At 38.7% G+C, this 10,592-nt stretch overlaps 3 protein-coding genes across 5 annotated transcripts; 1 reads left to right on the plus strand and 2 right to left on the minus strand.

The window, feature by feature from the left end:
* Positions 1–76: 76 nt before the first annotated feature.
* Positions 77–2,696, minus strand: LOC117783941. 2 transcript variants are annotated; one of them, XM_034621523.1, is made up of 8 exons: positions 2,423–2,696; positions 1,744–2,361; positions 1,557–1,688; positions 1,369–1,491; positions 1,228–1,307; positions 1,009–1,159; positions 546–767; positions 77–489 (listed from the first exon to the last, which is right to left on the minus strand). In XM_034621523.1, the coding sequence occupies exons 1-8, from the start codon at positions 2,612–2,614 to the stop codon at positions 379–381; spliced, it is 1,629 nt and encodes a 542-aa protein (XP_034477414.1). In that variant the 5' UTR covers positions 2,615–2,696; the 3' UTR covers positions 77–378. The 2 variants fall into 2 exon arrangements, with proteins under 2 accessions (XP_034477414.1, XP_034477412.1); XM_034621521.1 differs by having other exon boundaries at positions 1,554–1,688.
* Positions 2,697–3,078: 382 nt separating this feature from the next.
* LOC117783144 (60S ribosomal protein L23) lies at positions 3,079–4,350 on the plus strand. The gene is made up of 4 exons (XM_034620373.1): positions 3,079–3,137; positions 3,270–3,353; positions 3,423–3,550; positions 4,106–4,350. Exons 1-4 carry the CDS (start codon positions 3,125–3,127, stop codon positions 4,301–4,303), a joined length of 423 nt encoding a protein of 140 aa, XP_034476264.1. The 5' UTR covers positions 3,079–3,124; the 3' UTR covers positions 4,304–4,350.
* Positions 4,351–4,369: 19 nt separating this feature from the next.
* LOC117783143 (inactivation-no-after-potential D protein) lies at positions 4,370–7,882 on the minus strand. 2 transcript variants are annotated; one of them, XM_034620372.1, is made up of 11 exons: positions 7,825–7,882; positions 6,772–6,932; positions 6,530–6,719; positions 6,291–6,469; positions 5,782–6,228; positions 5,574–5,726; positions 5,443–5,514; positions 5,277–5,388; positions 5,072–5,211; positions 4,719–5,015; positions 4,370–4,663 (listed from the first exon to the last, which is right to left on the minus strand). In XM_034620372.1, exons 1-11 carry the CDS (start codon positions 7,865–7,867, stop codon positions 4,475–4,477), a joined length of 1,983 nt encoding a protein of 660 aa, XP_034476263.1. In that variant the 5' UTR covers positions 7,868–7,882; the 3' UTR covers positions 4,370–4,474. The 2 variants fall into 2 exon arrangements, with proteins under 2 accessions (XP_034476263.1, XP_034476261.1); XM_034620370.1 differs by having other exon boundaries at positions 6,291–6,719.
* Between the last annotated feature and the right edge of the window lie 2,710 nt (positions 7,883–10,592).

Below are 10,592 nucleotides of genomic sequence, written 5' to 3' on the forward strand. Positions count from 1 at the left end.
TTTTGCAATTACATAACGCAGCTTGTGTGTCTTTGTTTGTCTTATTTTCAAAATAAATCAAGAGAAAGACAGCAACTTGTTTAAAGAATTATGTAACTTAGTATTTTATTATACGTAAACTAATAAAAGAAATGCAGAAGGACAGCGTTTGCCTTAACATAACACAATATAAATTGTTTCATTTAAGCTTACAGCACAATTGTCTTATATAGTAACAAAATTAATTAATGAAATCAAAACAAACAATAATCTTGGCCATCCATAATAATAACTCAATAGCATAGCCAATTAATTAATGAAACCATAACAAAAAATAACAGACAATTCCAAATGTTATTCAGTTAGCAGCCAATTAGCTGATATATTTATGACCCGATTCTAAGGGCTATAACTGCGACGAACCAATCCAGACTCGACGAGTTCTATATTAATGTTCTTTGAGTAGGTTACGGCATTGGGATCAACGAGTATCATGTGTACAGTGTTGTTCTGAAATAAGAATCAATATTAACCTGTTCTACAGTTTTTCTGTATTCTACGCTTACCGTATCGTTGATTTTCTCAATTTTAGCATAAAGTCGGCGATGCGAGACGAGCTTGTAAAAATAATTGCTGGCGTCCAGTGAAAAGTGTGTGCCCTGCATAGGCATTATGCACGACAGTCGGCCGGACCAGCATTGGGCCGGCAATTTGGCAAACTCCGTGGACAGATACTTCAGGTCACCGTGGCACACCCACATTCTCTCGCCCGTGTCTACGTACTCCACCTGAGAATAGAAGAATATTACAATAACATGCTTAAAATTTAAAACTTTTCGGAAAGACTATAGCCGAGACCCCGACTATAGGAATACCCGTTACATACTTTTAGGAGCTTGAATTGCTTTCAAAATTAAAACAGCTATTTCCGCTGTTCTGTTTAACTGATCGCGATGCGATTAAGTAGAATGTTAAACAATAACTGTTGATGCTGAACAAGAATATATATATATATATAAAACTACTTGCCTCAATATTCTTTGCGCTGCCCGTTTTAATGTCCAAGACTCGGACTCGCTGCCAATTCATGTTCATGTTCGTACAGGCAGCCAAATGTCCGGACATTATGAGGACCATTGGAATAGTGTATTTTTTATGGTCAATGTTGTCGTAATAGCTCCTGAATTACATTAATTAAATAATAGAAATTAGTTTATAATATATATAATTATTGAAATTAATACATACTGCATGTTGGATGACATGGCCTTGTATTCAACAAAGTCATCGTCGAGAGTCCAAAAGTAGAAACTATGAGGACTTGCTACCTGTGGATAATTATTAATTTAACATTAAACTTTATCTAAAATAGGATTGGCTTTAAGCTACCGTCACAAGTTGTACAGCGAGGCGACTATCAAGCTTCATCTTCTTGTGAATCTTATTGTCGGGCAAAACTTGATCAAAGCGCACAGCATCCTTGGGATAAGCCATACCTATAACACGATGGTCCTGGAAAATATGCAATCTTTAGGCTTCAACTAAGTAGGAGTTAAGTATGCTTAAAGTATTACCACAGCGTATGCTGGTATGGCTTCCGAATCGCTGCCAGCATCTGAGGACAGATAACCATTAAGAGGTTCCATCATGGGGTTTTTAGCTTGCGGTACTATTGGAGGCTTTTTAGTGACCAAGTCGACTCGTTCTTCCTGAAATAGACGCCATATAAGTATGCATGATAGATGACAATAAGATTAAACGTACCACAGCATAGGTGGGAAAGGCTTGCTCATCACAGCTATCTTCAGAAGACACATAATCTATGGGTGAATCCACAGTTGATTTCTTTGATGTGGGATTTGCGTTATTATCCAAGTGAATTGGTGAATTTGACTTGATTTCAATTGGTTTGCTCAGAGTAGCTCTATCGGGCAGGTAGATTTTGAAACCGTCCGAGGATGAAGATGAATCTTCATCGACATTGGCAATTTTAAGATTAGCGATCGAAGTTTCCACTGAATTGGAATTTGTCGTCTCTATCATACGCTGCTGGGAGTAGGCAGTTGGTCGGTATTCCTGCCTAGAGTATTGGCCATAATAGTTATTTCTGGATGGTAAGCGATTTCCAGAATACTGCTGAGGCTTTCGATTAGCATAGCTATAATTGTTGTCGTTATTATTGAATCGTCTGCTTGAATTGTGATGCTCATTAATAAATACGAGATCAGATCGTTCTGAGGGATAAACGAATCTCGACTTTTGCCTCTTTCGGCTCCGAGCGTTGGCACTTGGCTTCTTTTGGCTTTTTACCAGCTTTTGAATATGTGCCGACTTTGCGCGCTGTTTTGCCACCACTTCTGCCATGGGACCACATCCTATTACCTTATAAGAAAGAGGTTACCTTTAAATAAAACAAACCCAAGCAATGTTGTATTAATTTTACCTCTACAGTGTCTGAAATGGAATGCAAAAAGCTTTCAACAGTCTTAAAGCCAAACTTATTATAAGGCACAGCAGAGCCTTCGGCGCCTAAATAGTCGCGTTTCAACCCCTCCACAGTCATACGCTGTGGGGTCGAGTTCACTAATGCGTGTATAACTTCCTTAACATAACTAAGCATGCCGTTCTCTTCCATTTTTTACGATTTTAAATATCGTTTGGAATTTTACGCGCACTAGAATATTTGCGCTTGCTTGAAGTTGGCTGCGCTTGTACCAAACATGCAAATTCTTAATAACATACGGTGAACAAGCTGCCAGACTTTTAAAAAAAAATAGCTAGAAATGGCTAAGTTAGTCAGGCTAACAAAAATTATCACTCGTATTAAAAAATGCTTATATAAAGAGAAAATTAATTTTAAGTAATCAGAACCAGTTAAACATAATCAAGTAATTGATTTGATAATTTTTAAATCATTAAATTAAATTAATTGTAACTATGCTATCGAATATTTGTTTCAGATAATCGATACATGGTTATTGTTCTTGGTAGGTGGCAGCACTGTCAGAGAACAAAACTAGTTCATTTTCAGCTGGAAATGGCAACGCTACTAGTTCCAATAGCGACTCAAGCTAAGTTGGCTGCGGTTCGGTAGCCGAACCAGCTCTTTCTTTTTACTTCCTTTCGGTTCCGAACAAGCAGCAAAATGTCGAAGAGAGGTATTTTTTAATAAATTAAATCCGAATTAATCGTGTTAAATAATGTGAATCAATGCAAAACAACTACGTTATAATGAAGTGCTCAACTGAATACGGCCGTTTAATTAATTATTTGTGTTTTCTGTCATTTAGGACGTGGTGGTACCGCGGGAGGCAAATTCCGCATCTCGCTGGGTTTGCCCGTAGGCGCTGTTATGAATTGCGCTGACAACACAGGTAATATGCGCAACATACAATACAATCAACATGTGAAGGCAGTTGTAAATGGTAATTCATATATTTCAGGTGCCAAGAACCTGTACGTTATTGCTGTGCACGGCATTCGTGGTCGTTTGAACCGTCTGCCCGCTGCTGGCGTCGGTGACATGTTTGTTGCCACTGTCAAGAAGGGCAAGCCTGAGTTGAGAAAGAAGGTGAGTGGAGTTTGTTGCTAGCCGAAAGTTACATACATATGTGAAAAGTGCAAAACATACATACATATGCAGCATGGCAGTGTAAAGAAAAACAATTACAACAACCAGCTGAAAATGTGTTGCACGCTGTGTGCGAATAATGTGTACATACAGTCAGCACAGCAAGTATTCGTACACTTGACATTTTAATAGCTTGCTTTCAATTCAATTACTTTCAATAAAATATCATACTTTCAATATAATTAATCAATCTTAAAAAAGAAAACCACTCACAAATAAGAGGGTTGAAAATAGTTAAAAGTAAGTGTATGAATAACTTTTATGCGTCGTTTCTTCGTCTTGTTTTGATTTCCATTCTATTCTTGTTGATTTATGATATTTAACTTAAATATGAATAACCTACAGTAGCTGTAGAAGTATAAAAACTGAGGCTGTACGAATAACTCTTGCGTTGACTGTATGCTTGCAAACTTTTCTGCTTAGTATTGTGTTTACTTCCAGATGGATTAACTTATTATTCTTTTTCATTAACTCGTGCCCTTCTCTCTTTTTTAGGTTATGCCTGCCGTGGTGATTCGGCAGCGCAAACCGTTCAGGAGGAGGGACGGTATTTTTATATACTTTGAAGACAATGCGGGGGTCATTGTGAACAACAAAGGCGAAATGAAGGGCTCGGCCATAACCGGGCCCGTTGCCAAGGAATGCGCTGATCTGTGGCCCCGTATCGCATCGAATGCAAGCTCTATAGCCTAAGCAGTTTCCTGTCAAGTTACAACAAAATAAAACCCAATAACGGAACAACAACAACAGATGTTATTAAATTAGAATTGACTCTAACGTATCTATTGTTTTATTTCCAAGGCACTACACTAAACAAGCGTCTCCGTCTGCGTCTCTACAGTGGATGAATTTCTCAGTTTCGCCTTATTTGGGTGCTTCGGTGCGTAGTGTTGGCTTCGGTCGTGTCACCTCCATCGATATTTTGCCATTGGCGCCCTTGAAGAGCGCATAGCACACCTGGAATGTGCAACCCTCCATTGAGTCACCGTTGAATTTGGTTATAATATCGCCGCGTTGCAGCTTATTATCGATTTCTGGATATTGTCCTTGTATCTGCGAATGGGAGCGTAACTAAATACAAGTCTTGCATTCTATACCAACTACATACGATGTCGCAGATGGTGCAACCGCGTTCATTGGGCGTCAATGATAGGCCCAGCTCCTTGCCGCTCTTCTTCATGAACTCCACGTTGAACTTCTCCAGCTCTGGCGGATCGGCGCGGTAGACGGTAAAGTTGACCGTCTTTTCATAAGTCACGTGGAACAGTTGATGCACCTTCAGTGTGGTGAGACTCTCGCAATGCACCGCCTTGCCATTGATGTCGCAAATGTGGTCATAGATCTTCAGACGATTGTCCGTTGCAAAGGCGCCCTCGGGATAAATGTGTGTGATGACACAACCAGTCTGCAGGGAAAAGAGTCGAGAGATAATCAGCACGTGGAAATGAAAGTCGAGCATACCTTCACGTGGTTGTTCTTGCCGCCAGTGACAATGACGCCCAATGGTTTCTTGTCCACCTTCACCTCAATGAGTATCTTTTTGTTTGGCTTTATTTCGGCTGTTGCTGGTTCCTGTGGCTTTTCCGCCTCCTTTTTGGCTTCTGGAAAGTGATGGATGATACGAATTGAGTTTGTTATAACATATAAGGGATGTGACCTTTCTTACCCTCCTTCTTTTTTTCCTCTGCGTCTTTCTCGGCCTTGATGGACTCCTCGCTCTTCAGCGTGAGCAGAATCATGGTCACCACGCCCTCAGCCCTTTTCAGCAGTCCAGTCGCCTGTGTAAATGTATTGATTAGGATTAAATTTGACAATTCAATTGTAATACATACTTCATCGTAGTTGGACTCGAGTGTTACATCTTGGTTAATCGCCAGCAGCATGTCACCAACTTTAACGCCCGCCTGGAAGATTTGACAAGATTGGCAGGATTCGAAGATTGCAGTACAAGATTAGCACTTACCGCCTCTGCATTGGAACCCTCACGTAAATCAGAGATAAAGATGCCACTGCCGACCTCCACGTGCTTGCCATAGATGACCATTATGCCAATGAAGCCCTCCTTGCGCACCTTTACCGTGCGCGCCTTGGGGAACTGGTCAAATATGAACTTGGTCTGCAAACAAAGATTAAGTTAGAGTTGGGGATAGTTGGAAGTACTCTTAGCTTGCCTCATCGGTTGATGCTGGGAACTTGTTGATGGGCTTCACACACATGCCCTCGTCATTGGGCTTGCGACGGGATGTGATCAGCACAAGCTTCTCGCCCTCGACATTCTTGAACACGGCGGAGGCGTTCAAGTGGCAGCGATTCTTTAGCACATTGCCATTGACCTCGACAATCTCATCGCCTGGCTTTACATCGACACTGGCCAGCATGCCATTCGGATCGACGCCAGCCACAAAGCAGGCCATCTTCTGTCGATCCTTGTGACCGGCCAGGGCAATGCCCAGCGGTACATTCGCCTGTCGCTGCACCTCGATGCGGCGCAGATCCTTCATCATGTTATAGCGCTTGTTTATCTTGGCCATCGTGTAGCCAAACTCATCCTCCTGCTCCTTGTCGCGATCCTTTTCCTGCTTATTCAGCTTACAGTTGCCCGCCGAGGCGCGATCAATCTGCAAATCAAAAAAAATTCATTAGATAGAGGAATCTTCCACTTGGAGCTCGATCCGTGTACCTCGTATCCCGCTTCGGTGCGTATGCGACCGGTCATGTCTCGGGTATCCTCGTCATCCTCATCATAGTGGGTCGGTACGTGCTTGATGCGCTGGGATGCCGCAAAGGTTGAGCTGCGTCTCGGATCATTTCGAACAGTTGATTGCCTGCCCGTTCCCATGTTGCTAGTGGGTGTTTGCTCTAGAGACAAGTTGGCAGTCAAAACAGTCATTGTATGAACAGTTAACATCTTATTTGTACCTTGATTAAACTTATTTTTGGCCTGCATGTAGCCATTGTTGCGTGAATCATTCTTGGACTCGTCGCTCTTGTCAAACGTCTGTATCTCCAGGTCGATCTTAAAGTCCGCCTCCTTGATGAGGTCAATGACTGCCTGCTCAGTGGAATGCCGCACATCCTTGCCATTCAGCGAGAGAATCCGATCACCAACCTGCGAATGCGACGCTTTAAGGCAAATGTCTCTGCGAGATTCAGTCACTGACCTTTAATTTGCCACAGAGATGCGCAGGACTATCGGGCACAATACCCTTTATAAATATACCCGTGGTTTTCGTATTCGGCGAGTCCTTCACCTCACCCCGCACAATACAAATGCCAAATGATTTCTTGCCCGTTTTGTCCAAAGTCACCATGTGAATGAGCTCTACGAGAGGGATACGAGTAAGTAAATATAATGATAAAAAGAGAGCTCGCTCAGGAAAATATGTATGTTTGTACAGATCAAAATGCATTTTTTTTACCATAAGTTTAGTTTATACTAATGAATACTAATAAAATCCAAAATATTAGAAGGAATTATTCAATCATAAAAACACAGAAAATATTTGCCTTGTGAAGTATTTGCTTAAATGAAATTCAGAAATTATAAGCTAATCAATTGATAACTGTTTGCTTTTTAATGCTACTTGTAGCATACATATATTAAATTTTTGATAAGTTTGTGCATTGAGGCTTTGCATTTTTTTTTTAGCAAATTCGATTTAAAAACATTTTCAACTGTTTTCAAAATATTAAGTTTTTTATTTTTATTTCAAATTATCAGATGTAGATATTTTGAATAAGGTTTCATATCTTTAAGATATTAAATTTTACTATAATTTTTAATCTTAGAAGCCTTGCAAGTTTGTAACATAAAAATTGTAAGCTATTTTTCTTGAAAATTAGGTATATTAATAATTATATTATAGTATATTATCTTAAATATATTAGATTTTATAATATTTTTAATCTCAGAAACCTAGTAAGCTTGAAAGATGATTAAAACTTTAAATATAAGATGAAAATTTTCAGCGACATGATTTGAACTGCAACACTTTTGAAAATCCCATGCAAATAATGCTTCGAGTAACTTTGTAAGGTATTTAAAAAGTTATTTGCTTGATTATAGTACTATACACAATTATTTGTAGGTCTCATTTAATTAGCTAAACATGCACATATTAGTATATTTATGTTCAATGTCAGATTACAAGTCGCTTGCGCTTATATAATCCTTGGTTTAATTAGATTGCGTTGTGAATTTGTGGTTTACTGACCGCCACCGCCGCCGGCACCGGAATTCCCTTGGAATTGAACCATAATAATTAATTAAATTTATCTATTTTATAGATTTCACAGTTAAGTCAAGCGTTAAACATTAAACAACAAATTGGAAGTATTTTTTTTTATTTTTTGTAATTTTTAGCTGTGAGCTTTTTGCAGTGAGCCCATTGAAAATCGCGCATAAACTGATTTTACAATTAGCTGTCTGGCATTCTTGCTAACTGACTTAGTGGACATTCTATTTTGAGTCTGATTTTCGTATCGATTACACTGCACAACAAGGTTCGGTGCAGAGTTAAGTATGAGTATAGCCACATTGAATAGAAATTAAATAGAGTTTGAGACTGTTTATGATCAATGGAGAAACTGTGTTTGCTAAAAATGCATTGCTTGTTGGACAGTGTTATCGATTTACGAGAGCATTTCACATTGGCTTCAACTGCATTGAGTAACTTTCGCTGTTTGTTGCGGTAACTTGGCAGTTATGACGTAAAACACACGCACACACGCATACATATAAAGATAGACAGCAGTCATAACATTCAGACCACATAAAGGTAAAGACTGTGTCCAGTTGCCGGCATCTTTATTGGCCATATTACAATATTAATTTGCCTACGCGATTTACACAATGGAAAACTCAGCACTCCGTAAATGGAAGCCCATCAAGTGCTGGACAAATGCCCATCGATTTTAGCTGTTTCTATGCTTTCATGTAATAAACACAACATGTACAAAAGAACCAAAGACTACTTGGAAAACATATGTGCCACACTGAAGCTGCAACTAGTGGTAAGCAAATGATGTTGAAAGTTGTTGGGATCGTAATAATTACGAGTTTTCAGTCAGACGCTATGCAAATGAATTTAATTTGTCTGCAAAACTTAAATGCATAATCAAGATTTGCATTTTAATGCGAGTAAATGGCAAAAGTAGAGTGAGAAGGTGAAACTCAACAACAAAGCTACGCAAACATTTCCATTAAATACTCTAAAGGACCAGAATTATGAAAAAACTCGGATAAGCAGAAAGCAGAAATGTAGAGTAAACAGAAGAGACGTTCAAAGTGCGGGAATTACTTACTTATAGAGCGAACCAAGGGAATGGGAAGAACGAACGACGACGGAATGATGTTGAAAATTAATTTCATAATAAAAAAGCGTAAGGAAACCCATTTGATAAAACAATTTCCTTTTTGCCTCCCAACAGTCATGTTTTGTTAGTAAAGTAAATTCAAAAGAGAACAGCATCAGGAGCAAAAGCAAGAAGCAAAAAGTAAAAAGCAAAAAGCAAAAATATGGCAATGAGCTTAACTTTCAGCGCTGCACGCATCCGCAGCGGCAAATGGCGGCCTCTGCTTTCATCCCACACATTGCTTTGCCCTCTGCTGTTGCGCTGACTGCGCTGCCGGCGTCGCTGCTGCATGCTGTCTCTGCTGCTGTCTCATGGCAGAGGTAAGCGCTGATTGGCTCTCTGCTGGCACGCCTTTTGCAATGGCCGCTGTCAGCGTGAGTGTGTGTGTGTGTGTGTGTGTGTAAAAGAGAAGGAGAGCGTTCTTTACTGTTCCGTTCTCTCGTTTTTGTAGCATCCCATATAGCGTGACTGTGTGCGCTGCGTCGCAGTCGGCGCATGGTTGTTGCGTCGATTTAGTTAACTGAAGTGATTTTTGTATTGTTTGCCGTCACAAACACACACACACACACACACTGACAGCATTGCGTTGTGCTCTTATGTAAGTAGCTACACGTGTATGTTGTATGTATGCTTGCAAGGATGTCTGTATGTGTGGATCCGTTGTTGACTTGTTCTCGTGTTGTACTTACATGCAGTTATATCAAATTGCTAATAATCGTTTAGCAGCCACTTCTGAGTGCGTCCTGGAAATGAATAAAAATTACAGTTTTTGCGCAAAAACACTTCAGCTGGCAAAACGCCGTTATACTCGATTATTTGAATATTGCTGCCACTTCAAATACTCTTTAATATTCACCTTAACTATTCGCAGGGACTAAGCTAAGTTAAGATAAGATAATGATTTGATTTACACAAATTTTAATAAGAAATCCCTGATTACGAGTAACCTTGTGATAGTTTTATGTATTTCAAATTCGCCTGAATTAAATCCCAATCTTACAATATATATATTTTGTAAAGTTAAAGCATTAGCCACTTTTCACTCCACACATTTTCTACACTGAAAAAAAAGACCAGCTTCTAAAATTAAGAACATTCATCTCAAAAATGCTGTTCCTAAAATAAAAACAGTTTAATACCATATTACTAATACTTAGAATATTAATCTAAAAAATTTAAGTACAAGAATAAAATCTAAAATTGTTAGGAAAGTATAAATACGTTCTATTTCATATGGACACTTGGCGCTCTGCTTAGAGAAGCCGCTTCAGTGACAAATAAAAAAAAACATTTATAAAATCACCAAGACAGAATAAAATGTATAAATGTCAAAATTAAAAAAAAATTATAAATTAAAAAAACTATTTTTAAGCATTTTGTTTTTTGATTTTAATTTTAAGAGCATTTATTCTTAAAATAAGAACTTGGTCTTATTCAAAATGTTCTCAAAACCAAGATGTGTTTTCTTAATCTAAGAATTGTATATTCTCGACGCATTTTTTAGACAAAAATTCGTAGTTTTGAGACCAAAATCTTGATTTTAGAACAATATTTTTATCAGTCTACCCTTACCTTCTTTAACATATAAAAACATAATACATTCCTTAAATAAAAAAAAATATAAACA

The sequence above is a fragment of the Drosophila innubila genome (assembly GCF_004354385.1).
Source record: "Drosophila innubila isolate TH190305 chromosome 2R unlocalized genomic scaffold, UK_Dinn_1.0 1_C_2R, whole genome shotgun sequence".
Lineage (NCBI taxonomy): Eukaryota > Metazoa > Arthropoda > Insecta > Diptera > Drosophilidae > Drosophila > Drosophila innubila.

Coding starts and splice junctions, on each gene's coding strand:
- LOC117783144 (XM_034620373.1), top strand. Junction 3,354..3,422: donor GAATTGCGCTGACAACACAG/GTAATATGCGCA, acceptor CATATATTTCAG/GTGCCAAGAACCTGTACGTT. Junction 3,551..4,105: donor AGCCTGAGTTGAGAAAGAAG/GTGAGTGGAGTT, acceptor TCTCTTTTTTAG/GTTATGCCTGCCGTGGTGAT.
- LOC117783941 (XM_034621521.1), bottom strand. CDS start 2,614: ATGGAAGAGAACGGCATGCTTAGTTATGTTAAGGAAGTTATACACGCA. Junction 1,689..1,743: donor CCTTTCCCACCTATGCTGTG/GTACGTTTAATC, acceptor CGTCTATTTCAG/GAAGAACGAGTCGACTTGGT. Junction 490..545: donor TTGAGAAAATCAACGATACG/GTAAGCGTAGAA, acceptor TTCTTATTTCAG/AACAACACTGTACACATGAT.
- LOC117783143 (XM_034620370.1), bottom strand. CDS start 7,867: ATGGTTCAATTCCAAGGGAATTCCGGTGCCGGCGGCGGTGGCG. Junction 5,727..5,781: donor TCCCAGCATCAACCGATGAG/GCAAGCTAAGAG, acceptor CTTTGTTTGCAG/ACCAAGTTCATATTTGACCA. Junction 5,212..5,276: donor AGAGGAAAAAAAGAAGGAGG/GTAAGAAAGGTC, acceptor ATCACTTTCCAG/AAGCCAAAAAGGAGGCGGAA.